Source organism: Mycena indigotica (genome assembly GCF_014461135.1).
Source record: "Mycena indigotica strain 171206Taipei chromosome Unknown Mind.scaff0011, whole genome shotgun sequence".
NCBI classification, from domain to species: domain Eukaryota; kingdom Fungi; phylum Basidiomycota; class Agaricomycetes; order Agaricales; family Mycenaceae; genus Mycena; species Mycena indigotica.
This window is the reverse complement of record NW_023503010.1, coordinates 1015908-1043279: the sequence shown is the minus strand read 5'-3', so window position 1 is coordinate 1043279 and position 27372 is coordinate 1015908. Positions and strand designations below refer to the sequence as shown.

General features: G+C 55.1%; 7 protein-coding genes across 7 annotated transcripts; 2 read left to right on the top strand and 5 right to left on the bottom strand.

The window, feature by feature from the left end:
• Positions 1-972: 972 nt before the first annotated feature.
• Positions 973-6209, bottom strand: MIND_01163100 (WD40 repeat protein; the record flags this gene model as incomplete). Its single annotated transcript, XM_037368153.1, has 8 exons — positions 973-1179; positions 1224-4669; positions 4716-4850; positions 4897-5092; positions 5140-5190; positions 5238-5674; positions 5817-5947; positions 5995-6209. 8 exons carry the CDS (start codon positions 6207-6209, stop codon positions 973-975), a joined length of 4818 nt encoding a protein of 1605 aa, XP_037215079.1.
• Positions 6210-6999: 790 nt separating this feature from the next.
• On the bottom strand, positions 7000-7583 carry MIND_01163000 (uncharacterized protein; the record flags this gene model as incomplete). Its single annotated transcript, XM_037368152.1, has 3 exons — positions 7000-7238; positions 7292-7501; positions 7550-7583. 3 exons carry the CDS (start codon positions 7581-7583, stop codon positions 7000-7002), a joined length of 483 nt encoding a protein of 160 aa, XP_037215078.1.
• Positions 7584-8023: 440 nt separating this feature from the next.
• On the top strand, positions 8024-8734 carry MIND_01162900 (uncharacterized protein; the record flags this gene model as incomplete). Its single annotated transcript, XM_037368151.1, has 4 exons — positions 8024-8225; positions 8387-8492; positions 8542-8646; positions 8701-8734. The coding sequence occupies exons 1-4, from the start codon at positions 8168-8170 to the stop codon at positions 8732-8734; spliced, it is 303 nt and encodes a 100-aa protein (XP_037215077.1). The 5' UTR covers positions 8024-8167.
• A 2940-nt stretch (positions 8735-11674) lies between these two features.
• Positions 11675-13804, bottom strand: MIND_01162700 (MYND-type domain-containing protein; the record flags this gene model as incomplete). Its single annotated transcript, XM_037368150.1, has 4 exons — positions 11675-12141; positions 12193-12343; positions 12399-13700; positions 13748-13804. The coding sequence occupies 4 exons, from the start codon at positions 13802-13804 to the stop codon at positions 11675-11677; spliced, it is 1977 nt and encodes a 658-aa protein (XP_037215076.1).
• Positions 13805-14374: 570 nt separating this feature from the next.
• MIND_01162600 (uncharacterized protein) lies at positions 14375-15889 on the bottom strand (the record flags this gene model as incomplete). Its single annotated transcript, XM_037368149.1, has 1 exon — positions 14375-15889. The coding sequence occupies exon 1, from the start codon at positions 15866-15868 to the stop codon at positions 14375-14377; it is 1494 nt and encodes a 497-aa protein (XP_037215075.1). The 5' UTR covers positions 15869-15889.
• Positions 15890-16781: 892 nt separating this feature from the next.
• Positions 16782-18284, bottom strand: MIND_01162500 (uncharacterized protein; the record flags this gene model as incomplete). The annotated part of the gene is made up of 1 exon (XM_037368148.1): positions 16782-18284. The coding sequence occupies exon 1, from the start codon at positions 18273-18275 to the stop codon at positions 16782-16784; it is 1494 nt and encodes a 497-aa protein (XP_037215074.1). The 5' UTR covers positions 18276-18284.
• A 271-nt stretch (positions 18285-18555) lies between these two features.
• On the top strand, positions 18556-19466 carry MIND_01162400 (DDE Tnp4 domain-containing protein; the record flags this gene model as incomplete). Its single annotated transcript, XM_037368147.1, has 2 exons — positions 18556-19274; positions 19312-19324. 2 exons carry the CDS (start codon positions 18556-18558, stop codon positions 19322-19324), a joined length of 732 nt encoding a protein of 243 aa, XP_037215073.1.
• Between the last annotated feature and the right edge of the window lie 7906 nt (positions 19467-27372).

Below are 27372 nucleotides of genomic sequence, written 5' to 3'. Positions count from 1 at the left end.
GCTTGCCTTTGATCCTTCCCTACTCCTTCTTCGTACGTGCCGCAGCTGTTCTAAAGAACTGTATGCCGCATTCAACCGCACCCGGCAACGTATCCTTACTGCAAGCATTTCCCTTGCCCCGTCAAGAGCTACCCACGGACATTGAGTCCCGTGCCCCAGTCTTCGTCCTCTGGCATATCCCATGGAACTTGCCGTGGGCTCGAAAGAACAGGATGACGCATAGGTTAGCCCACTCATTTTTTCCGTCAACTAAATACTAAACTTTACTCCAGAGTTTGGGATGCGTTACTTGCATTCCGGGGTGTCTTCAACGAGCTTGTTGCATTCAACTATGGTCGTACCACGGGATTGTCGTTGACAGGGATTGATCGCAGATTTAGGAATTCGGTTGTAGTGGGTACAGACTTATGCCTTTGGTACAAAGAATAGTTGTGATAGTGTTCGAGACCATAACTTCATGATATCTCCACCTTCAAGAGAACGATAATAGACGTGCACTTCTAGGTGGGCAGGGTAAAGCAAGGTCGAAGTCTCAGGCGTAGCATACGCCAGAGGCCCTTGTTGCTTAATGTTGTAAAAATACTTGGAGTTACCTTGTTTCACCTTGCAAAGCAAGGTTCCCCACCCTGATAATTCCCATCAATTTTACCATCAAAACACTTTAGTGCTGTACGAACAGGTGAAAACCTTAAATTATTCTGGATGGTAAAATGAAATCGGGGTATTGAGGTAGCAGCAGAATCCAGATAGGCTGTAACCTGTGCAAGTACCTAAACTTCTACTTGTGGTATTCCCCAGGGAAAACAATAAAACTGGAGCCCCAGTTACACTCTTCAAAGGAAAAAAAAAGAAAATCCGGCCTTAAATGCACAATTTAATTCTTGTTTCAGAAGGTTTGGGAGCCAATATTTACTTAGTATTAGTCAGCAATCATGGCATAAACTCAACAATGCTATCAATCCAGTTGTAAGGCTAGTTCCCCGCATAACATGTCGCCCATGCAGCCCCATGCACAAAATTATCTAGGATCAGCTGCTCCACGCCGTCGGGGCGGATGACGAATGTGTTCCATGGGTAGCATATGTCATCGTCACGCCATGGCGGGAGGCGGAGGCGCTTCTGCCCATGGGTATCGACGAGCCAGCGGTCTGCTTGGACATCCGGGGTCCAGTCGGCGGGCTGGATCAGGTAAGCTCAGTGACAGCCTGATAGTAAGAATATACCTGATGGCTCTCGACGCCCAGTTTCCAGACGCGTACCGTGCCGTCTTCTCCGCCACTCACGACGTGCGTTCCGGCGGGGGACACAGCAACACTGCGTACCCAACCCGCGTGGCCCCGCCATACCCCACCAGCCTGCGCGGTCCCGGTCCCAACCACATCCCATACTCGCACGGTCCGGTCGTCCGAGCCAGAGACGATGTACTTGCCGCTTGGCGAGAACGCGACGCTGTTCACCCAGTCCGCGTGGCCGGCGAGAACAGCACCCATCGTCCCGCTCGCGACGTTCCAGAGGTGGAGCGCATTCCCGCGCGTCCCGGCCACGAGCGTGCTGCCGTCCGGCGCAAACGCAACGCTCGTGACCACGGCCGGATGCCGCAGCGGGCCGCCGACGGGTGTGCCGCTGGCCGCATCAACAACAGAGACGCTCTGATCGTCCGACGCACTGGCGATGTGCGTCCCGTCCGCCGACCACGCAACGGCGGTGACCCAGTCGGTATGTAGTCGTAGCTGCCGTGTAGCACCGCCCCCCGCGAGATCCCACAGGCGCACGGTGCGGTCCTGCCCGCCCGAAACAAGGCGTGTCCCATCGGGCGCGTAGGCGATTGCAGTCACGCCCTTCTTGTGTCCGCGCAGCACGTGCAGCGCTCTGCTCGACTCCGCCGCGGCGTCCCAAATGCGCACCGTCTCGTCGCTGCTGCCCGACGCGACGTGGCGCCCGTCCGGCGCGAACAGTGCACACGTGATCTTGCCAAGGTGGCCGAGCAGCGGCGATCGAGCGGGAAGCCCGGTATGCGCGTCGAACAGACACAGGGAGGCGTCAGCGCACCCTGCGAGGATGCTGGCGCCGTCAGGCGAGTACGACACGCACGTGATTGGGCCACTGTGCGTTGTTGACGTGTCATTGACGTCCTCGAGATCGGTCAGGTCCCAAACCCGCACGCTGCCGTCGTCAGCGCAGGAGATACACTGGAGGGGAGTAGCAAACTTGAACTGCACGGTCGACACGACGCCAGTGTGGCCCTTCAACGTCCCCCTTTCTGCGCCGTCTACTGCATCCCACAAGCGCACCATGCCGTCGACAGCGCCTGTTAGCACTCGTTTGCCGTCGGGGCTCCAGGCAACGGCCGAAACTGCGCTCGCGCCGGAGATCGGGCCGAGAGTGACGGCCGCGGACACCGCGTCCCACACGCACCACGTGTGATCGTTTGAGCCCGACAACACCTGGGTCCCGTCCGGCGAGAAGGCAACCGCGTTGACCCAGCCCGCGTGTCCGCGGAACGTTACCGTCGTGCCTCTGTCCCTTGCCGCGTCCAAACTCCACACGCGCGCGGTTTTGTCCGCAGAGGCGGTCACCACCCGCGTTCCATCGTGAGAAAGCGCCACGGCGTGCACCGGCCCGGTATGGCCTTCCAGCACGGCCCGCAGCGCCCCGCTTTCTGCGTCCCACACGCGCGCCGTGCGGTCATACGACCCGGCGACAACAACGCTCTCGCCGCCGACAACACTCGTCACGCCCTCCGTGTGTCCCCGCATCACCGGCCCTGGCACCTCCCCGGCCCACACCCGCACCGTCCGGTCCGCCGAGCCGCTGACGAGCCGCACGCCCCCGCCAGGCCCCACGAAGGACGCAAGCGCGGTGACGCCGTGGGTGTGCCCCGTGAGCGGCGCGCACACCATCTCGCCGCTCTCCGCATCGAGAATTTGCACCGTGCCGTCCCATGCCCCGCAAGCGATCCTGCCGTCCACAACAGCGGCGCTGATTCCACGCTGCGGGGGCCGAAACAGGTGTTTCAACGCCGGCCAGCGGGCGGCCCGGGGCCCCGTCAGCCGGGCGAGGCGTTGAAACCGCGGCGCATAGAGCCGCTTCAGTGTGGAAGTGCTGGGCGCAAAGGCGAGCGCGGAGAGGTATAGGTGGGGCGTGCTTTGCGTGATTAGTTGGCCGAATGCGTCCACGAAGCGCATTAGGTCGCGCACGAGGGGGATGGTTGTACTGTCCGCATGGTGCTTTTGGAGATAATGGAGCGTCACGGCAAGTGCGCCGCTCGCAACTGGGATATGTCCCAGCAGACTGAGTGATTCGAGCCAGAAGAGCGCGTTCTGGGTGAAGAATGTGTCCAGCAGCGTCATGAGTTCGGCGTCCGGCAGCGCATCGCGGAGATGGTGTGCAAACCAGACCGCCGCATATCTTGTCTCCGCCGATATGACGGTGCTTACGCGTTCCGCGAGGCCGTCTATTTCCGCGTTCATCGCATACGAGGACTCCAGGCCAGCCATGTTGAAGCCGAGCTGTGCATTGAGCACACGCAGACACCCACTCGCGAGGAGGCCCTGGTCTACGCGCCACAGCCGGGACTGATCCGAGTCAGCCGCGGGTGCTAGCAAGAACTCGGCGACGCTGGGGTGGATAAGCCTCGCTACATGTCCCGGCGTCCACTCCACCAGCGAATTCAACGCATGGAGCACACTTCCCACGCGGCCATCAGGCAATGCAAGCAGCGCGCTGATCGCGGGTTCGTTGAGTGGAGCCTGTGCACGGGCCAGGACGCCGAGGACACGGCCCGCATCCGCGGCAGTCACGGGGTCTTTCCAGTCGACGCAGTGTGTGAGCAGGCGAGCGTATAATGCAGGCAGGCTGTGCTTGATGTTGTTGGCTGGTGCCAGTAACAGGGCGAGGCGCTTCTTGGGGTCGTATGTGTGATGCACGAAGCGCATTGCCGTTGTGGCCCATCCAAAGGAAACATCGGCATGGTGAGAAAGGCTCTGTATTGTCGCCTCCCCGGGCCAGGCACCGTGAGTGATTCCTTTCGTCCGCCGAGTGTGTGCCAGCGCGTGGCGGAGGAAAAGGAGTACATCACGCCGTGCAACGTCGGGGTGCTCAGACATGCTGCGGAATAAAACGTGTGCCGGAGCAGAAGACGGCTGCGATGAAAGCGTAACGAGGACCCGCACGCCCGGCGGGAGTGCGCCGAACTCGGCCATCACTAAATCAAGCAATGCCGCGCGGGTCGCGAGAGCCTGCGCCTCGTCCAGGCCATCGAGAATGATGGCCACTGGGCCGGCGATTCGCAGACGCCGCAGGGGCTCACAGATCAGCGCACGGAAGAGCATCCTGGGCGGCAGACGAAGGTCCTCCGGCGGTACCATTCCCGGCACGTGAGACGAAAGTTGTATCGCGATCTCCCGCATCACGGCGCGGGCATCGGCGCCCGCCGAATTATCGCGATCGATGCACACATATGCCCCAAGCCGATGCAACGGAGCAAGCGCGCGCGCGAGGGTGTGAACTATGGTGGACTTGCCGGTCCCAGGGAGACCAGTGAGGAGCAACGTGTTCGCTGTGTTGGTGGTAGAAGAAGAGAGCAGAAATGTGCCGAGAGAAGAGAGAAGAGCCTGCTGGGTGCCCGGGAGGCAGCTCGGTCGGTCGAGCGCCCAAGAAGACGTGTCCTCTGGAACATAATCAGTCGAACGGCAGAGACCGGAGGTAAAGCGGACCGATGCCTGATGATGCCCCCCACGACGCTGTGGTAACGAGCGCTTCCAATGTTTCAACACCAGAGTCGAAGGCCGCCTTCAGCCGGCCCAGTGCTTGGGCAAACTCGTCGGCTTGTCGGGCAACCCCTTCAGACACTACTCCTTGTCAAACTCGTGGCACGGCTCAAAGGAGGAGACGCACCGAATTGTCCTTGGACTACCGCGCGCAGGAATATCCCCGCCTCCACCGTCTGTTGCGCCAGTTGCAGGAATGTCGTGGAGGACGCGGTGCTGGCGCGTATCGCGGCCAGCATGCTGGCGATGTGCCCTGCGTCGCTGGGGTAAAGGTCGGCAATGGCCTGAGTCAGCACGGCAACGTCGCTTGGAGTTTGGCCAGTCTAATCAACGGCATGAGGCGTGGTAATGCAGGACCAGAGATACTGACATGAGGGACGGAATAAATGATCTTCCAAGCAAGGTGGAGGTAGAGATGCAACTATGGTATGAAATCAGCGTGGAAGATGAAGTAAGACATAATCCCACCGCGGCATGCTCGCCCACCCCTTGTGTTGCGCGCACGAGTCGCTCTATGCGGGCCGCCGCGTGACTGAACTCATCGTCTCGCTCAGCGGATTCCACGCCGGCATTGGGGACGGCATCATCGTGTCCTTTGGGAACATCTCCCGACGCTGACGAGGCCGCAACGAGGGCTGGCATTTCGGCCTCGCCAGCCGAAGTCACCTCCATGCTGGTCCGCCGGCTGCCAAGGCTAGCGCTGACACGGCGCAAGCTGAACCCCGACAGGCGGCGCGATTGGCGCGGCTGGACGGAGCCTACCTGTGGACTTGTTGTTGCGGGTTTGGTAAGAGCGTGGTCGTCAACGCTGGTGCGTGGAGAGACAGGCGTGGAGTGGCTGAGACGCACGGCGATGCGCGCGGAAATCGGATTGTGTGTGCTGTTGGACTTCATGTCGAGTTCGACTGGGAAGGCAGTTCAGTAAACATCTGAGTGGGATGAAGAAGACTTAGAAGAGCGTCAAGGACGTTATCCATCAACACTGACGAATCAATGCAGAAGATATCGAAACACTGAAGAAAATGGGGGGAGAAGATCTAGACAGACCTTGCTCGCGGTTCAAGAGTTCACCCACTGTCGTCTTGCATTCGCCTAGGAAGGCGGGCCCGCGTCCAGGAAACGTCGTATCGTGGTAAAGGCGCAATGCGATGGTGGCATTCGGCGCAGTTTCGGGCGCGCTATCAGACAATCAACATTGTTAGGATAAAACGGAAGCAAGACGCACATCTCAGCCACGTAATCCCACCGCGGGGCTAACTCGCGCTTCCGCGTCGGGGTCTGCAACACGCGCCCGCCGCCCTGGTCGATTTCGATATGGAGGTTAGGTCGCTTGCGATGGTAAAGCCCCGGGCTCCACGCGACTTTATCGGCGGACTCGACTGGGCATGCGTCAGCATCTTCGTCAGACAGAATGGGACAATTACTCAAGAGGGAGTACATCGCAGCAGAGTAAATGGAGGGGAGATGGTGGTCGTGTGCGCGGGTTTATACTGCGATGGCATGCGGATACAGGGCAGCGATACTGAGACCGGTTGGCGCTGCTGAGGCCTGGCACAGAGAAGACTACCGCGATGTCAAGCCGATAACGAAACACTTTTGTTTTGCCCCGCCTTGGATTTACGCGGTAAAAAAAGTTGAAAAACAGCTCGCCAGGGTGACTTACCAATCGTTTCACTCAGAGCCGCCACCCATCCCGTCTCCCGGAGCCCCAAAAGGCTGAACAGCCTAAAGGTAAAAACGCCAATCTGCACGAACGTTCGTCGCACTGACAAACGTGCGCACCAGAGAAGGCCCGAAACGCATGCCCATGGGCAGTAGCTTCCATCGTTCTGGGACCAGCTTGCTTCTGTCGAGTTATTCTGGACACTTTTTGTGGGAGGAACGACAAGATGAGCTGGCGGTTTTGCAGTGGTTGCTGCCGCGGTACTAGTAGCTGGCAACATGGAGGCCGCGTGCCAAGGCGAGAACGAAGAAGTCACGCCCGCAGAGGGCTGTTTCCGTAGTTGGAGACATTGAGTTGTTGTGGTGTCAGCGAAAGAGCGAGACGCGTGCTGTCACGGTGACTCTTGTCATGTGCGATGGGTCACGTCGTGACTTCCTTTTTTGCGAGGATATAAATTGAAACGTCGGTTATTTGCGGAAAGTGCTGACCTGTGTGCAAGTACTTCAGCGGTATGTTATTGTAAATATTCGCAACAGACAGAGGTATATTCAAGGTATATGCGAGCGTTTATACGAGCACAAGCGGCGCCCCTCCAGCCGGGATGCCCGCCGTTGCCGCCAAGGATACGCCAAGACGAAGAGCACCGGCCCTCTGAATTGAGCCCGTTGAGCTCGAACTATTCGCGGCGGACCCGGAAGAGGATGAACCAGAGGTGGAGCCGGAACTTGAAGACGAGGCGGCGCGGCTGCCGTCGAGAGTTGTCGGCCTCAGGCTGAAACCAGCGCTTGTGCATGCCCGCACATAGTCTAACAGTATCGTCAGCAGAGCCACGCCAAGGTGAAGAATTGACGCTGCGCACTGTCGAGAATCGCTTGGGCCCCCTCCTTCGTCATCACCCCGTTGCTGATCATGCAGTTGTAGCACTGCGCATAGCCGTCCACGATGCCTGTGGTGCACATCTCGGACAGTTTCGAGTTGGCGGCGAGTACCGCTTGGTCGACATCCGCGCATGCGGAACCGCAGCCGCCGTTGCTTTGCCGCTCGAATAGTGGATGGCTCTGTGCGATGACTAGTGCGAGGATGAGAGAATGATAGAGAGCCGTAGTTGGTAGCTCACCGGCGGGAATGAATACCAGAGGGAGTAACCACATTGCAACGAATTTGAGACGACGCCGAATTCGAAGGGAACCCGGACGTCATCAGGAGCGACGGGTTAAATACGACCTCAGGGGTCTTAGTACCTCTGGCCGAGAGTGTCAAATATGTACTCCTGGGCGCTCATTGTCGAAGACGACAGAGGGGGCTTGTAGAGTGCACAATCACGTTGGCAAGACCATTTGCTCATGCTGGAACCAGTCATCACAGGAAAAGAGGGACAGCTACGAACACACACCCTGAAGTTATTGTACTCCTACGAACATAGGTTCACCCCGACCGATGAGGGACTGCGTCGAATGGCGGTTTTCTTCGGCCTTGGGAAAAAAAGGTCACATCTGTCATCTGCTTGTCACAATCAGATATCATCCATCAGATGTCACGCATACACGTAAGTCTTCACGTACGCCAAGCTTCTTTCCTTTCCGCCCTTCTTGCTGGCCAGGGCGCCGTTGGTCTTACCCCGTCCATTCAAGACGTGCTATGCTTCAGTAGTCAAACGAAACGCTCTCGGTCTCCGTCCATATCTTCGTTTCGCTCTGGCCGTCCCTACTGGAGTCTTCGAGTCAGTGGACGGGGAATGGAGGGCTTGCGAGTGCTCAGGCTTTCGCATGGTATAAACCTGGCCCAAGCACAAGGTAAGTTGGCAGCTAGTCGTCTCCTTGCTCGTTCTTTCCCTCGTACTTTCATTCTCTAGATAGGATTTCGTCAAATAATCATTCAAACTCCGCCTCAGGCATCCTGCGGCGCTGCTTATTCGTTTTCTTGCCTAAAACTGAGATGATAATGCATACCACAGGTACTACCAAAACTCTCAACCCTCGGTCTTCGAGTTTTTCTGATGCTGCGATGCAACGACGGACTCCGAGTTGGATGCGGTCAATTTGCGGTCAATGGCAGATGCGGTGCGTTAGTACTTCCATATCCGTTTGTGGCGCTGTTTATTTGAGGAAGTGCATCAAATCAATGTCACTCGTTGCCCTCCAGCCTCCACCTAAAATCGCAGCGCAAAGTGTTACCACAATTCTCGGGCGGGCAAAAAAGATATCCTGAATCTTGGTCAGCAGAAACCGTGGAAGTTAGCGGGGCTTTATGGCTGACGGCGTTCGCTAGCCTATACGTGCACTCCGATGAAGCCGCAGCCTGAGGTGCGACCTGTCTTAACCCCGCCGTGAAGGTGCGCTCAAGGCGTCAACGCATCGAGCATCAAAGTTTAAAATGCGGCCTGAATGCACGCTGGCAAGGTGCCACCTTACTTCCTTTCGATGTCAGCGTTAATGGGCGGACAGGCTGAGCGCTGTTGATGGCTTGCCGATCAGTCTTCATACGCGTACGCATGACCGGGCTGGAGGAGATGGACGACCATGCAGGACATTCGACTGGTTGGTGGAACGGCCAGGATGACGAGCCGTGTTTGACGGGTCACTATGCGCTGCAGCGGTTAGTTCCAGTATCGTGTCAGACTGTCCGGTACGTTTTTGACGCCTCGCCGCTCGGGCACATATGTATTCATAAGCTTACTCAGGCTGGGATGACAACTCATTGGAAGGCGGGACAAGCTTGAAGCGTCCCAATGTGCATGTGGCGGAGAAGGCGCTATAGTGGCACTGGCATGCGTCAATCTGAAACTAAGTCATCGACTCATGTTGGAGGAGAAAGTCACTAGAGCTTGCGGAGCCAGTTATGATGAGGTAAATGTGCGTCGAGTTGGAGCACTGTTCAAATTGAGTCTTTATTCACAACCATCGTTTATCCTCTAATGGAATCCAGATGAATTCGGACGAAGACACTGGACATCCCGTTCACGCACACCAAAAAGACATATCTATCGGATAAGATAGCACATGCTTACCTGATCATCCACTCTGGGCTCGAAATTCAAACTCCGCGAAGAGCGACACATTGAATTCTCGGTTGTCCCGTGGGATTCTTTTCCACCCGCGCCTATCATGGAACGGAAGATGGATCTTCCATGCGGGCGGTTAGCCGCGGCCAGCATGATCGTGGGCCTGGTTGTTGCGCCACAGAAGGTTGCGTCAATTCCACTGTGGCAATTCAAGTGGCTTTTCTGACCTATTCCAGTTCGCGTTTCAATAGGCGGCACATTTGGCATATACGACTGCAACATGACGACCGCCGCGGCCGTGCCAGTGAATGAGGTGAGTGGCAGAATCGCCTGAACTCTACAGAAACGATGAAGATTGATCGAAGACATCCTGCCAGTGACAAATGCCTACGGAGAATACAAGGCTTACCAGTGCCAGCGCATGATCATCTTACATGTGGTTGGTCGTACATACCGCTGGACACACGCGAACCTCCATGGCGGTGGAGCGTCTGAGAAGTTGGGCAAATTAGGGAAGAGTTAAAGCTTATCGACTCCTTTGCAGGCATTTTCTTCTTACCGAATAGCGATCCGACCTCACGCTGCCTTTGCTGATGAAAATTCGGATAGAAGTCCATCATTCAAGGGGAGGAATACACGGTATTAAATCAAAATCAAACTATTACTACACTTATTACGGTCAGATTCACCCCTTACATTTGATCGGCATCACGGCGTTGCTTGTATGCCGCCTCTCCGACCATATCTCCGGTGGTTGGACGATTTCCGAGCTGCGTCGGATGTGTGTAGCCTAGTCCGCCGTCGACTGAAGAAAAATTTTTGGTCATTGATCACATGTCCAAGAAGCTCAGCAAACACTCACCCTTATCGGCGGCATAATGGGCACCCGGGGTCGGATAAGACGGTGGCTGACCTGTTGGATCGCCGCTATACGCATTCGAGCCCCGTCCGAGGTCAGAAGGTTCGGTGTTCGCAGAATCTGCATTTCCGGCAGTTAGCGGCCGCTTGTTTAGCTGATAACGAACAGGGCACACTCACTTGGAGCGTACGCCGCTCCCCGGGGCGGAGGAAAGCCATAGCTATTCGTAGTCGCCTCGGAATTCGCTCCGTTGATTCCAGTACCCCATCCTGCCATGGAGAAAAAGAAGCACGAAAAATCAATGGTGTGCGGCTAAACTATTCTTCTTTTACACACCTTGGAGGGAATTACCTGGCCCCGTTGCCGTGGGTTTGACGGAATGTCCCTTGATCATTGCAATGCCTTCTTCGATTTCCCTACGTCCTCGACGTGCGATCTCGTCGTTGGTACTCGAATCGCGGTTCTCGACAGAGTCAATGGCAGCGAAGGTTGTCCCGCGGACGGTATTTCCGAGTCCTTGGGCTACTTTAGCGCCGCCTCTGTGCCAAATCCGAGATAAGCTGTCGCAACCCCGCATATGAATCAACGAATAGCGCACTTTACTTTGCTCCCGATGCTAGTCGAGTTCTTAGAGTGGGGGTTCTCGCTACCAGTGGGGGCTGCAGTGCAGACATGGTTTCTGTGGGTCAGGGAGGCGTAAACGAGTTATAAACCTATCTACGGCTCCGCACCTATGACGACACCGCAACTAGTGTATGACATCATATGGAGGAATCGTCCCACGGTAAGGTCCATAACCTTGGCTTCGGTCCTTACCTCCGTCGGCAATCATAGTTTCCTTTTTAAGCGGCTCGAAGTGTATAAAAGGAAGAGTGGGGTTATCATCGCCATCCAACGAGCCTTCCCTCTTGTCGAGAGCTGGAAGAGGTTGCCTCACGATACTTCTGGCTTCAAGAGGCATTATCACCTCATGTTCCTTGCTAGATCTGCGCCGATCCCCGGTCCCGACCCCGGCCCTCTCTCCACATTGGCCAAAAAATCTCGAAAATTCTCTTGCGCAACCTGATCAACAGACTAGTGTCTCCCCACTTTACTTGAAGTGGGAGTGGTCCTGTCCGTCGCCCAGGCGGCCGCAAGGATTTTTCGACATTTTCTGGCTAATTGTGGGTTGTTGGGATGTGGAGATGTTAGAGGAGGACGACGCAAACAGCTTCACACTTGCAGGTCATTCTTTTTGTTCACATGGCATCTCACTTACACAATTGTAGCAGTGTGCAAGGGTACTAAGTAATATAACAAAAGCCGGCACTATGATTCACCATGGCTCAATTGAAGTCCATTCAAACATCTTCTATATGGTCAGTATCGACTATTACCACTCATCAATGTGTCTCTCTGCCTCCCATCATTGTCCCCAACATCATAGCGAGGTCCTCCGGCCCCAGCTCATCCGGCATCATCTCTGGCCGCCAGCCCTCCGCCACCAGCCGGTACATTGCGTCGTTTTGCACATACAGCGGAAAAACTCGCCATCGCCACGTCGCCCCGTCGTTCGGGTGGAGCCCCGCAAAGTGCAGCTGCAGTCTGCCATGCGCCTGGATCATGTGGCTGATCTCGGCGGCGTAGTACTGGCCGAGGCCTTCGGGGAGCGCACGGATGGAGGCGACGGATATTTCGCACGGGCCGTGCTTGAAGTCGAACAGCACGCATGGCACGTCTTGCGGGTCTGGATAGGCGTCGAAGAAGGCGAGGCGCATCCGGTCGATCGCGGGCCCGTGCGTCGTGTATTCGCAGTTGAGCAGCGCGCGGACAAACGATTGTATCTTGTCAAATGACCACGCATATTCCACTGAGTAAGCATGTCAACGGAGCGCTCTAGGGTTTGTGACAGGCAACGCACTTTTAGCCCGGCGTTGAACGATGATCGCGCACATGTCGCGATGCCCTGGGCTGGCTTTCCAGTCTTCGCGCTGGCACTCCCGCGAACAATACGTAGTCGTGCGGCATTTTCCGCACTGTTTGACCTCGCTTTTCAGCTGCACGCTCACACACTATAGAAGTTAAGCGTGAGATGCAGATCCAGTTACCCAGGGGGATTGGAAGCACCTTGCCGTTGTTACACCCCCGCTGGGACGTCAGCTCCCCGGCCTCGTACCGCTTCAGCACCAATAGACGCTCCTGTATCAGGGCCATGAACTGGTTCCACAGCGGGACAAGTTCCGCATGGCGAAAAGCGCGCTCTGCCTTCAGATTCGCGACGGACCTGACGGAAGAGCGCAGCTGAACGAGGACGGGGTGGTACACTGTCAACGCAGGTAGCAGACTCCCAAAAGCCGACCGGAGAGCGGACGCAGTTTGCTTCGTCAGAGTGGCGTCGTCGAGGGGCAAAGCAGCGAATTTGAACAGTACCAAGAGGAAGTCGGCACGAAGGACTTCGGGGAACAGCTCCGGTGCTCTAGAGCCAGCGATCGACGGGAGTATGGAGGAGAAAAGGACCGCGAGCGTGGCAGTATAGTCAATCCGCAAACAGGCGGGGCTATTCAGGATCCCGAGGAGGACAGCCGCGAGTTTGGAGAGTATGCCGTGTTTAATAGCCGCATTCCGGAGCGAAGCGTGGTCCGCATCTGGCTGCTGTGGGTCCCGGTCGGGGCCAAATGTGGTCGATACGAGAGGCAAGATGGCGCGCAGACGCCACGAGAGCTCGTCGAGGTTCCTGGTGGCCATCGGGGTCGCTGCAGTGAGGAAGGCATCCGCACGGTCCAGGTGGAGGACGAGCAGCGTAGCAAGATCGTCCCATGTACCGCCAGCGCCGTCCTTGAGTTGACCGAGATGAGTGGAAAAATCACCGGAATCCGGCGCGCCTATCTTGGCAAAGTGAAATAGCTGCGAGAGCTGTGAGATGCCCAGGGCATCGTCAACGGCGAGAAGGGGGCCCCAGGCAGCGCCCAAGAAGCGACACAGCCCTGCGCTCCCTCTGATGATTCCCCCGACGGCGGCGGACTCCGCGCAAGTCAAGTTGTGCACCAGCGCAAGGTGGCGGGTCAACAATTCCACAAAGCCTTTCCCGAAGGGAACAAAGTCGTGCTTCTCCATGTGTGTTTGGATCCACGCCCATATGCGCGGCCAAAGTTCCAGCACCGCGCCGTCGGGAATATCCTTGTCGATCGAGATCAGGCGTATACCTTCCAGCGCGAGCATCGCCCGCTGGAGGAGCCGTTCGGCGTGGTGGTTTTGCCGCCGCGTGGGCCGCGTTGGAAGGGAGCTGATGGAAGCCGGCTCGAGGGCCACATACAGGACCGGAAGAAAGCAGAGCCGCAAAGGTTTCGACAGCGGCGACCGCGCGGTGAGCAACATGACGACCGCCTGCATCTCGTCCACCGTCCCGCGGAGGGCGGCATTGGCGGTTCTCTGGATGGATTAGCTGAGGGGAGGGAAAGAAATGACCGGTATCTTACCCGGAAGCTGTCTGGGAGCTCCGAAAGACGATCAACGTGCAGCGACGGGTGCACCATGAAAATTGTCGTCAGGAGGTGATGGGCGAAAGTAGGTTTGTCACAATCTCACACTGTCATCTATGGTTGATAAGATGCACGTGCTGCGTCCGGATCTTCTCCCACGATGTCTTCTCCTTGACTTTTACCGCCGTCGCCCGACGCCCGCTCTTCCTCGTGAGCGCGCTGGCCGCCAGTGCGTCCGTGACGTGTGACTGGGGCCGTGGATGTGACTGTTGCCGAGCCGCCTTCGCGTCTGTGCCTCCTGTCCTCACAGGTACGTTGCGCTGTCTTTTTTGTGCCTGTGACTCTACCTCAGCAGGTCATCGTTGCGCGCCGAGACTGGATTCCGGCTGGCGGCCCACTCGTCGCACGCAACACCATGTGCGTGATCTGCCTTGAATCAGGCGAGTACTGACCCGTACTTTGCCAGTGCGGCTGTCTCGATATTCTCTGTGGGTCTGCTGGACAAGAAGATCCCACCAAGGTCGTGCTTCTCCATCAGTGTACTAAACCGTTAATGGTACATTCCGAAACCCAGAGTCGTTACAAGAATCATACATACAAAAACATCGAGGGTCCATACGAGTATCACTGGCCGACCTGGACAAACAAGCCGCTGGTCTGGCTGCGCTCCCAGTGCAGGCTGGCGCCCTCGCTGCCATACAAGAAGCGCACGTGCCGGATGCTGGGGTATGTCTTCACCAGCGACAGCCGCACCTTGCCGAAGCAGCTAGCGGCGTCGGCCGCGGCCTCGGCGGGGGGGATCCACAGGTTGAACTTGTCGCGGCCCTGGATGCGGAGCGTGAGGTCGGTGAGGGCGTAGTGGGCGGGGACGGCGTTCAGCAGCGCCTTGATTTCGCTGGAGGACAGGGCCGGGTCTGGGATAGCGAGCGCGGACAGCATGGGGAAGGCAACGTGGATTGTCCCGAGCAGCGGGGCGGGGATGTCGGCGCTCGTGAGCGGAAACGAGAGGGAACGCAAGGTGTTGCTGGCACCGCTTAGGCTGTCATGTTGCCCGTACAACTTGGCCAGCGACGACTCCAGGCTGGCTGGCCGGCACGGGACCGACACCTCGAGTTTCTCCGCCGTGCGGTGGCGAAGGAAGGCCGCGGCAAAGTGGTGGGGTCCTCGATAGCTGCGCAAGTGTGGCAGGACGCCGTCAGGAAGGGTGAAGTTGGCCTGGGGAAGATAGTCCGTCGCATGGAGCGCGATGTTCTCCACTTCTGGGCAACGAGCAAGCGCAGCAATGAAGTGGCGTGACGCAAGACACTCGCCGGGCAGCTCGAGCGTGCGAAGACGGGTGAAGGGCACACGGGAGCTGGCGAGGGAGTCGAGGACACGTGTCGTTGTGGCATGAAGCGTCTCGAGGTGATCGGGCGAGAGGAAAACGGGGCACGGGCTCGCCTGACCCGCAATCGAGGCGTCGGAGTACTTGAAAGTCACTTCGCGTAAAGGCACAGACGGCATCCCGGCCAAGTCGGCCATGTTCCCAAAGCACAAGTCAAACGACATTGTCGGCAGCTCCAGTCCCCGGAGCACGTGCAGCCGCAGGGGCGTCAGTCGGATGTGGCGGCACTCCAGCGCGCGGAGGTTGGGCAAATGGGGGAGCATAGCAAAGATGTGGTCGACAACATCGTCGCCATCGCATTCGTCCTCTGGGAGCGGGAGGGAAATGCGGCAGACACGCACAGCGTGGCAAATCTGGGGCGAAAAGAAGAAAGCGGTCCGCTCGTTAACGCGCTTGCGGTAACGTGCAGTCTGCCCGGCGACACGAAGAACGCCGGGGGACGGCTTCCTTTCCTCCGGATGGGTAGAGATGCTTGCGAAAAGGAGCGGCTGGGCGAGTGCACGGAACGCACGGCAGGTGAGGGTGACGGATAGCAGGAGGTAGTTGGGGATGTGCTTGAAGACCTTTATCCACAACTCGGCTGGCAGTGTGCTCAGCACGACCGCCCGCGGGTCTGACCCGGCCCGCCGGCGCTGGCCCGTGGGTGAGAGCTTCCCTCCGTCGCTAGTGAGGCGTCGAGCATGGCGGAAGAGGCCCGAGAAGAAGGGCCGCCGGGTCGACGTGGCGGGCTGCATGGGGGCTCCGCGCAAGATGTAGTGGAAGGGCCTCGACAGCGGGCGGCCCTGATAGATCTTATACTCCCCTGGCCTAGCTTCCGATGCTCAATCATGATGTTGGGCAGATCGATGCGAAGACACGAAGCTGATCACTGTTCACTGCTGATAGCGCTGATCGCCTATTCAAGATAGACCGACTGCTGGCCCCTGTTGGCACAGGAAGATCCGCGTTGGTCGTGAAGTGGGGGTGAGCCGACAATCATTAGAAGGTCTTACTTATAATTCGCCATACCCTAAATTTGATCAGAGGACCCGGAATGACTGCCAGGGACAGAGAAAGCCTACGGTCAGGGCGAACAAATAGTCTGCTGTTCTACCATCTCGCACCCTTTGCCAGCTTCCGAAGCATTCCTAGTCTGTGTGTAAACGGTGATGCTCAGGCTACCTCGCTGGTGAGACACAATAGTTTGTGCGACTCTTCGCACACACTTTAGACGGCCGCCGCGTCATCGTCCATGCGTGTGAATTGACCTTCACAATCAGATGTTCACCCAAACACCTACTTGAATCACGAATCGATTCCACAATGGCATCAGCAACGGTGGAGCGATCACTTGCAGCTAATGTCAAATGTGTCATCGCATGAGCTGTGCGTGTACAATAGGGGAAATTAAATAAATGTTGATTCCAGTTCAAAATAGTGCTGGCCAGAATTATATTATGGTTGATTAAATATTAGGGGAGCTCACGGTAGGTGGGCAAAACTCTGGGCAAACCTTCGGGCAAGACTCTGGGCAAGTGAATAATGACAAGAAGATCCCACCAAGGTCGTGCTTCTCCATCAGTGTACTAAACCGTTAATGGTACATTCCGAAACCCAGAGTCGTTACAAGAATCATACATACAAAAACATCGAGGGTCCATACGAGTATCACTGGCCGACCTGGACAAACAAGCCGCTGGTCTGGCTGCGCTCCCAGTGCAGGCTGGCGCCCTCGCTGCCATACAAGAAGCGCACGTGCCGGATGCTGGGGTATGTCTTCACCAGCGACAGCCGCACCTTGCCGAAGCAGCTAGCGGCGTCGGCCGCGGCCTCGGCGGGGGGGATCCACAGGTTGAACTTGTCGCGGCCCTGGATGCGGAGCGTGAGATCGGTGAGGGCGTAGTGGGCGGGGACGGCGTTTAGCAGCGCCTTGATTTCGCTGGAGGACAGGGCCGGGTCTGGGATAGCGAGCGCGGACAGCATGGGGAAGGCAACGTGGATTGTCCCGAGCAGCGGGGCGGGGATGTCGGCGCTCGTGAGCGGAAACGAGAGGGAACGCAAGGTGTTGCTGGCACCGCTTAGGCTGTCATGTTGCCCGTACAACTTGGCCAGCGACGACTCCAGGCTGGCTGGCCGGCACGGGACCGACACCTCGAGTTTCTCCGCCGTGCGGTGGCGAAGGAAGGCCGCGGCAAAGTGGTGGGGTCCTCGATAGCTGCGCAAGTGTGGCAGGACGCCGTCAGGAAGGGTGAAGTTGGCCTGGGGAAGATAGTCCGTCGCATGGAGCGCGATGTTCTCCACTTCTGGGCAACGAGCAAGCGCAGCAATGAAGTGGCGTGACGCAAGACACTCGCCGGGCAGCTCGAGCGTGCGAAGACGGGTGAAGGGCACACGGGAGCTGGCGAGGGAGTCGAGGACACGTGTCGTTGTGGCATGAAGCGTCTCGAGGTGATCGGGCGAGAGGAAAACGGGGCACGGGCTCGCCTGACCCGCAATCGAGGCGTCGGAGTACTTGAAAGTCACTTCGCGCAAAGGCATAGACGGCATCCCGGCCAAGTCGGCCATGTTCCCAAAGCACAAGTCAAACGACATTGTCGGCAGCTCCAGTCGACGAAGCACGTGTAGCCGCAGGGGCGTCAGTCGGATGTGGCGGCATTCCAGCGCGCGGAGGTTCGGCAAATGGGGGAGCATAGCAAAGATGTGGTCGACAAGATCGTCGCCGTCGCATTCGTCCTCTGGGAGCGGGAGGGAGATGCGGCAGACACGCACAGCGTGGCAAATCTGGGGCGAAAAGAAGAAAGCGGTCCGCTCGTTAACGCGCTTGCGGTAACGTGCAGTCTGCCCGGCGACACGAAGAACGCCGGGGGACGGCTTCCTTTCCTCCGGATGGGTAGAGATGCTTGCGAAAAGGAGCGGCTGGGCGAGTGCGCGGAACGCACGGCAGGTGAGGGTGACGGAAAGCAGGAGGTAGTTGGGGATGTGCTCAAAGACCTTTATCCACAACTCGGCTGGCAGCGTGCTCAGCACGACCGCCCGCGGGTCTGACCCGGTGCGCCGGCGCCGGCCCGTGGGTGAGAGCTTCCCTCCGTCGCTAGTGAGGCGTCGAGCATGGCGGAAGAGGCCCGCGAAGAGGGGCCGCCGGGTCGATGTGGCGGGCTGCATCGGGGCTCCGCGCAAGATGTAGTAGAAGGGCCTCGACAGCGGGCGGCCCTGATAGATCTTATACTCCCCTGGCCTAGCTTCCGATGCTCAATCATGATGTTGGGCAGATCGATGCGAAGACACGAAGCTGATCACTGTTCACTGGAATCTTGCCCCGGGTGTTCACGGTAGGGCAAGGCAGAGTAAATTAAAATATATTACGCAAGCGTGATCCGTGAGGCGCGTCTATCTTATCAATAATCCATCTCTCTTGCCTCTTCCCGCCTCCACTGCTGCTCCGATGCAGCAAAAGACCGAGCGGCAGCGCGACACGGACGAGATCTTGGAGATGATCAGGATCATGAAGGTCCTGGAGGCCTTCCAGGAGCTCGAGGATGAGGAAGATGCTGCAGGTGCTCCCAACGCGCCGGCAGACGACGCCGCGGCCGAGGACGACGAGAACATGCCCATCTCCGACATGCTCATGCTGGGTCTCATCTCTCTGCATGCTCAACACTATCTCAATGAGCGTCGTGTCATTCCCAAGGGCAACATTCTCTCGGTGCTGCTCGAGGACTGGAAAACCGGCTTCCCCAACTTCTTCCGATCCTATCTTCGTGTCACGCTGGCAACATTCGACGCCCTGCTGGATGCGATCCAAGATGACCCTGTTTTCCACAACAACTCCGACACTGCTGAACAACTTGCGGTCGATTCGCAGCTCGCTGTTGCCCTCTACCGATTTGGGCACTACGGAAATGGTGTCAGCGTACGAAAAGTCGGCCTGCAGCTTGGGCTGGGATTTGGGACCGTTGTGAAGTCCACTCGGCGGGTCATTGCTGCCTTGTGCCGTGACCGTGTCTGGAAATCTGCAATCCGCTGGCCAACCGAGGAGGAAAAGGAGCAGGCAAAGGAATGGGTCGAAGAGCATTCGTGCCCTGCATGGCGGGATGGTTGGCTGATGGTCGACGGCACTCTCGTTCCGCTATATGCTTGTCTGGCACATTTCGGAAACAATTGGTTCAACTGCAAGTCCAACTACTCTCTCAACATGCAGTTCAGAATATTAGGAATATATTATGGCATTGGTCAATCACTTGAATATGATTATGTTTCAATGTATTATATTAGAGACGTTGCGCCACAGCCATTGAATGGCTTCAATGGCTGCATTTTTTGGCCTTTTTGGGACCAGATTTTGGGGCCGAATAGATTACCTTATCATATAGTCAATCTCCAATTTTTGTGAATAAATAATGTCTAGAGATAATGTCAGTGGAAATTTAATGAGCCATTGGAGCCATTGAATGCCTCCAATGGCAGTGGCGCAATGTCTCTATTATGACTATATGAGATTATGGGCACAGAATATTCAAAATATAGTAAGATGGATTATGATAGTCACATACTTTAAATCAATGTTATATATGATCCATTGTTATATATGATTTATTATATAGTGATTCCATGAAGCAATAAATCACCACTACTGTAACATTTTATTCAATTCGGGCGGTCACGCGTCACACCGGCCCTCCAATGCCGAAATATTTCGGCGTGTCACAGGCCCACAGCCTGGATGATGAATATCAAACACCCATCAGACCATCAAAAAAAATTCGGCGGCCCTCCAGGCCACTAAATAGGCCCGAAAATTTTTGGCAGTCATGCAGATTGACAAAAGGTGCCGACAATTTAATTTCAGCGCCGATGTAACCAGTGATTGCCCAAGGTGCCAAGGCCCTTTGATGGCAGAGGCCTCTGGGGCCCTTGGCCAGGGCCCTTGGGCTCCAGGCTGCCAGACTCGAGGGCCTTGCAAGGCCCTTGTGATTGGATCATGATTGCATCAGTCGGTATAATCTGTATCACGTCACCGCATCGATCCTATACAGCAAGATGAGATTGATGAGCAGGCGGAGGTACAACGCCAAAACGATCTGGCTGATGCTGAAGCTGATGCAATCCCCAATGATGACGCTTTGTACCTTTCGGATGTCGATGATTATCTAGAGAAGTAAAAATTGATGATCATGATCAAAAGGGCCCCCAAGGGCCTCCTAGAAAGAGGCCTCTGGCCCTTCCAAGGCCCCTGGGTTCCCGCTGCCAGCCAAAGAGGCCTCTTGGGCGATCACTGGATGTAACACCCTTGTGGCATGCCAAGTTGAATAAATTGCTACAGTCCTATAGGAGAAATGAGTTTTAATAGTAATCACTTTGGGATTACTCTGCTGAACATAGTGTAGGAACTCTGGTCAAGTTTCTACTAGGCACTAGCTGACTTAATTCTTGGAGCAATGTCCCTAAGTGTAAGTATTTTGAGGGTCCCTATACTTAGCTCCAAAAAGAATTGAAGAGGCCTGAAAGCAAGTTACCCTCACAGTTTAGCAAATTTTTGTGTAGCAACTATATCAAATTTATATAGGGATAAGCATACTAGATTATAGTTGAATATATTCATAACATAATCAGATTTGGAATCCAAATATGATTATACTATACTACAAATATATTATTGTGTTGAGGCTCTGAATATGATTAGAATCATTTATAATATATTATCTCTCAAACATAATATAATTGTATTTGGCCAGGTCATTCTGGATGTAGATACTGTAAATACTAAACTCATGAATGATTTTTGTCAATCAATGTCATATTGACAACAATACTAGAAACACACTAGGGCTTTGGACGAAAAATAGTCAGGGGGCATTATTTTTGTGAAATAGTGTGACAAGAATGAGTATATTTCTAAAACCTTGATAAATGAAAAAATAAAACTGATTGAAAGTAAATGTCAGGGGAACCTCCCTTTTGGCCTCTCAGAGATGATTCCGATTCTGGTCTGATTCTGGTTTCGACTCCGGTCCTGCCCTCCATCTCGCCTGCACAATTACCGATCTGTCAACACCCTCCCGACAGTCGCCCTGGGACCTCGCCTGCCATACCATCCAGGCCTTCTGTGCCTGACAGCGGCAGCTATGGACAAGCAGTATATAGTCAGCTACCTAGCGGGCGGACCCTTAGAGTTTCTTCTCTTTGGGTATTTTCATAATAATTAATTATTTTAGGGCTTTCTAGCACCTTCTAGGTGATGGGATCAATGCCTTTGATAGAATGTTTTTGATGTGGAACCATTTTTGATGAAGATCAATTGATTTGCTTATTAGGCTCTGTTCCATCAATGTGACATGTGATTACATCAATTCCCTTGCCCTGTATTATAAACTGTTCCAAATTATATACCGAATCATCGGCCTGAAGAAATAGTGACTTCTATAACCATATATGGCATTAGCTTAGTCATAGCTATCAATTTGGCTCTTTAATCTAGTATTTATATTACAGGCTTGTGACTTGTGGGCAATTGCCCACATCTTTTGCATTAGACTGGTGGGCAGTGGCCCACATCTTTTGCAAAAGACTGGGTATACCACCTGAAGCCGAAGGCGATAAGGCTTAGAACGCGGGGAGGAGTCGGACGAGAGCGGAGAGCGAGGCAAGAAACGTTAATAACGAAACTGAAGTACAGGATCGTAGAGTACGAGTATTTATACTAAGTGGTAAACATAAGGCATATGACCTCGCAGGGAGATCCGATGTGGTCCGCAGGATCTCCCTGCGGGTTAAGTACAAAGGCATAGTAAGTAAGGGGAACGAGAAGACATACACAAGGCAAAGGAAACAAGGTGAATGCCTAACGGATATAAGTAAACAAACCAAAGTCCAAATGGGTAAAGATCCGAGTTGATGGGCGGAGAGTCTGAACAGGTCCGAGAGAGTCTGCGTGCAGATTAACTGTTTGAAGGGAAACGCTCAGATACCTTCATCGCGTAAAAACCCTGTTGCGCTCCAAGGATAACCCTCGGAGCGTCCGAAGATGCACGGGATATAACAGTACTCCCCCGTTAAGACTCTCGCCCCGAGAGTCATAGAACCATCTAGAACAAAACGTGACCTGCCGGTGATTGCCGAAATTTTCACCATATAAGGCGGCGGAGAAACCGACCATTGCCATCAATTTCCCCCATGTCGTCCGCAGCACCAAACCGCCAGCCACCCAACAACAACAACCAAGGGCCGAGCAAAAAGGCCGCCCCAAAGAAGAAGTCCCGCAAGGGCAAGGAGCCGGCTAGAGAGGAGGCACCCAGCGATTCGGACGGGCCGAACGAGGCCGAGCTGCCACCAGTCGGTGCGTGGCGGATCGTCCGAAGTGAGCCGTACTAACCCAACTCAACAGAGTGTAAACGCTGCAGTCGTCGACCAACAGCGGACAGAGAGCAGGAGCCCTGCGTCGCTGGACCGGGCCGGCGTGCACGCGGTGTCGCCGACAGAAGCAGAAATGCGACCTGCGCGACGCACAGGAGGCCCGCCGGAGGCTCCTTGAGCAGAGGTTCGCCTCGGGTGGAGGCTCTCGCTCGGAGCTTGCGCGGCTGCGCCGAAGGGTGCAGGACTTGGAGGATGGGTTGGGGGTGTACGGCGAGGGCGTCAAGAGTATGACGATGGAGTTGAACGCGACGCAGAAGTCGCTCGCAGGGTTCAACCAAGCAATAGTGCGTTATCGGATGTCAACGGAGTATCTGAAGTACTAACCAACCTTTAGCGCGACAACAAGGAAGATATCGACAACTTGTTGTCGTATGCGCACGGCAACCAAAACGCCATATTGACGTTGGCGCCGCAACCATAGCGACGAAAATGTCGAAAACACCGCCTACGAGTTCGTCGACTATGACGTGGCATACCGAACTAAGGTCGCGGGGCGGGTTCGGCAACACTCGGAGGAGCCCGAGCACCAGTCGCAAGAGGCGTACGAGGCGCGGAGGTCCCGAGCCCGGGCTCGGCTTTACCGCAACCAAGCCGACCTGCGCGAGCGGTTGAACATAACCGACCGAGAATACGACGCGAACTGGCGTGATAGGTTGGACAAAGCAAGACGGGAGATGGAGCACAAGCGCCACAAGGCAAGGAGGCTTGAGGACGAGAAGGAGGCAAAGCGCAAGGAGAAGCCGGCGACCCCCGAACCCGAGGCTGAGCAGCCTCCAAAGAAGAAGTCGAAGAAGAATTCGGAGAAGGGCGGAGAGGCCGATAAGGGCGAGGGGTCGTCCAAGGGACCAAGACAAGGGCAGTAAATAGAATAGCCCAATGTAAATAGAAGACCGCAAGAAACCAAGTGCCGAAAAGACCAGAGTGACCAAGAGTAAGAAGTCGGAGTAAGACGGAGAGTCCGAAGGGCATTAGTAGTCAGGCCCAGGTTTCTGAGGATACTTCTTGTGAAAACTCTCGATCAGGTCAGGAGCATCCGCAATGTCGTCAGCGCCAACCCAGGAGTATTGCTCGTCAGTGTTTTCGAAACCAAGCCATTCGACATAGTAGCGGAGTCTAACTCGGCATCTCCGATCGATCTTAGAATCAACAATCTCTTTAACTTCCCATTGTTCTTCACCATCTACCTCGACCGCGGCCCGGGGGCTCCGGTTCGCGATCAGGGAAGGGGTTAGGAATGGAAGTTTCGAGCTGAGATACGTGAAAGACTGGGTGAATGGCTCGCATATTTTTTGGAAGATGTAGCGTATATGAAGCAGAACTGGGTTTCGCAATGATTTCGTAGGGGCCAAGGAATTGTTCAGAGAACTTCGGAGTTGGTCGGGTCGTCCGAATGTACTTCGCCAGGACATAGACTGAGTCGCCAACTGCCAGGTCAGGTTGGGGAATCCGCTTTCGATCAGCAGTCTCCTTATACCTTTCCTGAGCAGAAGTAATTTGTTCGCGTAGGAACTCGTGAAGCGATTGAAGTTCGACAGTGTAGTCTCTAGCGGGAATGTTCGGAACGTCCAAGTCAGCATTGACCGTAAGAGTTGGATTATAACCCTTGTTAGCGAAGAAAGGTGAGATGCCCGTGACGCGTTAGGAGGCGTTGTTATAAGCAAACTCAGCTAAGGGTAAGAGTTGGTCCCAATCATCTTGCTGGTATGAAGTGTACATGCGAATGTACTGCTCGAGGGTTTGGTTAGCACGTTCGGTTTGTCCGTCAGCCTCCGGTGGTAGCCAGACGTATAGTGCATCTCCATGTTCAAGAGCATAGCAAGAGATCGAAAGAATGCTGAGACGAATTCTCTACCTCGGTCCGAAGTGACGTGTTCGGGGACCGTGTTTCGAAAAGACATGGATAAGGAAAAGCCGTGCCAGCTCCAGGGAGTCGATGTGTTTATCGCAGGCAATGAAGATCGCTTGCTTAGATGCGCGGTCAACAATAACCAGGATAGTATCGTACTCGCCAGATTTGGGTAAGCCTTCAATGAAGTCCTGGAAATAGAATGCCAAGGGCGAAGAGGGACAGGTAACGGCTTGAGTAAACCGTATGGCTTGTGTCGAGGCTTCTTGTTGCGCTTGCAAAGAACGCAAGACTGAACATAGACTCGGACAAAGGTTCGGAGCTCCGGCCAAGTATAGTCGCGCCGAACTAGTTCCAAAGTACGATTCTGACCGAAGTGACCAGCCAGAATATGATCATGACGATACTGAAGTACACGTACTCGGAGTTCTTCGTCCCGTTGGTTAAGGGAACGTAAATGCGACCATCAAGGCGTAAAAGCCCAGATTCGTCAAGAGTCCAGCGGTTAGAAGAGCCAGATTCAGCAGCGGTAATGCCGATGACAGCAGCCGGATCGTCACGGAGGTGCTCTCGAATGTCTTTGTGGAGTTTTTCGAGGTCCATGACAACAGTTGCGCGAAGACAAACGTCCTTGAGCAGGGTAGCCCGTAGTGATGCCGATAGTTGGTCAGAAGAAAAGATAGGACGCAAATTTTGGGGGTTAACTTGCCGGTACGTTTTTTCCCCTCTTTAGGGTAGACGTCCCATCGTCTAGTTAAAGCATCGGGCTTTCCGCCCAGGCGGCCCGGACGGAAGCGGATTGTCAAGTTGAAATGACAAAGGTATTCAGACCAGCGAACTTGACGACGCGTGAGTATCTTCGTAGAAGAGAAATACTCGAGGTTCTTGTGGTCAGTGACCACGTCGATAGGAGTCTCCGAGCCTTCAAGGTAGTGGCGCCACACTGAAAAAGCATCGAAAATAGCGAGGAGCTCCTTATTGTGAACGTCGTAGTTCAATTCGGAAGGTCCGAGGGTGCGACTTCGGAAAGCCACAGGGTGGATGTCGCCATCGTCGCCGTCAATCGAAAGAATAGACACAATAGCATAGTCGGAGGCATCGGTCTCAACCGTGATTTGCCGACCGGGAACCCAATGGTGAAGAATGGGTGCATGAGAAAAAGCAGCCTTTAAATGATCAAAGGCCTTTTGACAATCAGAAGACCAAACCCATTTGACGTTAGTACGCGTTAGACGGGTAAGAGGGACAGTAATGTCCGAATAGCCGTCTATGAACCTCCGATAGAAGTTACAAAAGCCAAGGAAGGACTGAACGTCCTTGACTTTACGCGGGGTAGGCCAATCAATGACGGCGGCGACCTTTTCGGGAGCCATACGGAAACCGTCGGGGGAGAGGATGTACCCCAAGTACTCTGTCGTAGTGACGCTAAATTCGCATTTGGGAAGCTTGCAGTAAAGGTTGGCAGCGCGGAGTCGCTTTAGGACTTCCTGACCGTGGGCCGTATGTTGTTTCCGGATCGTCCGAATAAATCAGAATGTCATCCAAATAAACAATAACACACACGTCCAGCAAATCTGCGAACAGACTGTTGACGAAAGCGTTGCCAGGCTGCAGGGGCGTTGGTCAAGCTTTCAGGTACAACTCGCCATTCGTAAGAGCCGTAGCGAGAGCGAAAGGCCGTCTTCCATTCATCGCCCTCAGCGATGCGAAGTAGGTGGTAAGCGTGCCGCAAGTCGAGTTTGGTGTAGATTCGGGCCCGTCCCGGAGCGTCCAAAAGGTCAGCGATAAGAGGAAGTGGATAACGGTCCTTTTTCGTGATCTTGTTCAAACCACGATAGTCAACGCATAAGCGAAGCGAACCGTCCTTCTTTTTCGCGAAAAGTATGGGAGCTCCGTGAGTCGATTTAGAAGGGTAAATGAAGCCAGACTTAAGGTTTTTGTCCAGGAAATCCCGAAGGGCCGCGAGCTCCTTTTCAGAGAGCGAGTAGATATGGCCAATTGGAGGGACTTCACCCTGTTCAGTTTCGATGTGCAAATTGTACTCCCGATGAGGTGGTAAGTTGAAGGCTTTTGACTCAGAGAAAACGTCAGCAAACTCCCGGTATTCATTCGGAAGAGCCGAGAGGTCTTCATCAACAGACCCGGCTCGCGCCCGTGCTTCCTCCGAGGGTTGCATTCGGAGGACGTACTGAACTGTACCTTTCTGAGCGAGAACAGCAGAGAAAGCACTAGCGGAGACCAGAGAGACAAGCGGTGCGGAGATGGGGGTTTCTGATGTCGAGGGAAGGGAATAAGGAATAGGATCCGAAGAAGGTGTTAAAGTTGGGTCGTGAGCCCGAGGAAGGTTGGCAGGGTGCGAGCTAGGGACAGTTCGGGGCAGATGCGGAACTTCCGAAGCAGAAGGAGCCAGAGGCTCGTGTGTCGACACAGAATCTTCAATAACTGTAGTCCGGAAAGAGATACTAGCCATCGACCAGTCAATCAACGGATTGAAGCGGTGAAGCCAGTTGTATCCGAGTACCAAATCACTGGGAGAATCAAGACGGGTGACAAAGAAGTCCAAGAGGTGCACTTCGCCAGAAGGAAACCGAATAGGCAATCGGACTTGCCGATCGATTAGAGAGAAAGAGCCGTCGAGGTATCGGAGTCGAATCGGAGCGATCGAATACGAGGAAATATGATGCGTTTCACAAGTAGATGAAGATATAAAACAATGAGAAGAGCCCGAGTCGACAAGAGTATGCAACAGGATGTTGAAACCCGAAGCTACCTTCGCTAAGTCCGATACTACCGTGGTTGAATACGGCTGGGAGAGTCCGAGAGAGAGAGGAGAAACTAGAGAGACGAGTAGATCAAGGAAAAGGGCTTTAGGGGAAAGAGCGGACGCGTTGAGGACAACCTCGGAAATCGCACCTGAGTCAACGCAGCTCTGGGCGTGCGAGGAGGTATCGCCAGAGCTGCTAACTATTTTTTTGACTCGTTAGCGTTGGAGGTGTTTGCGGA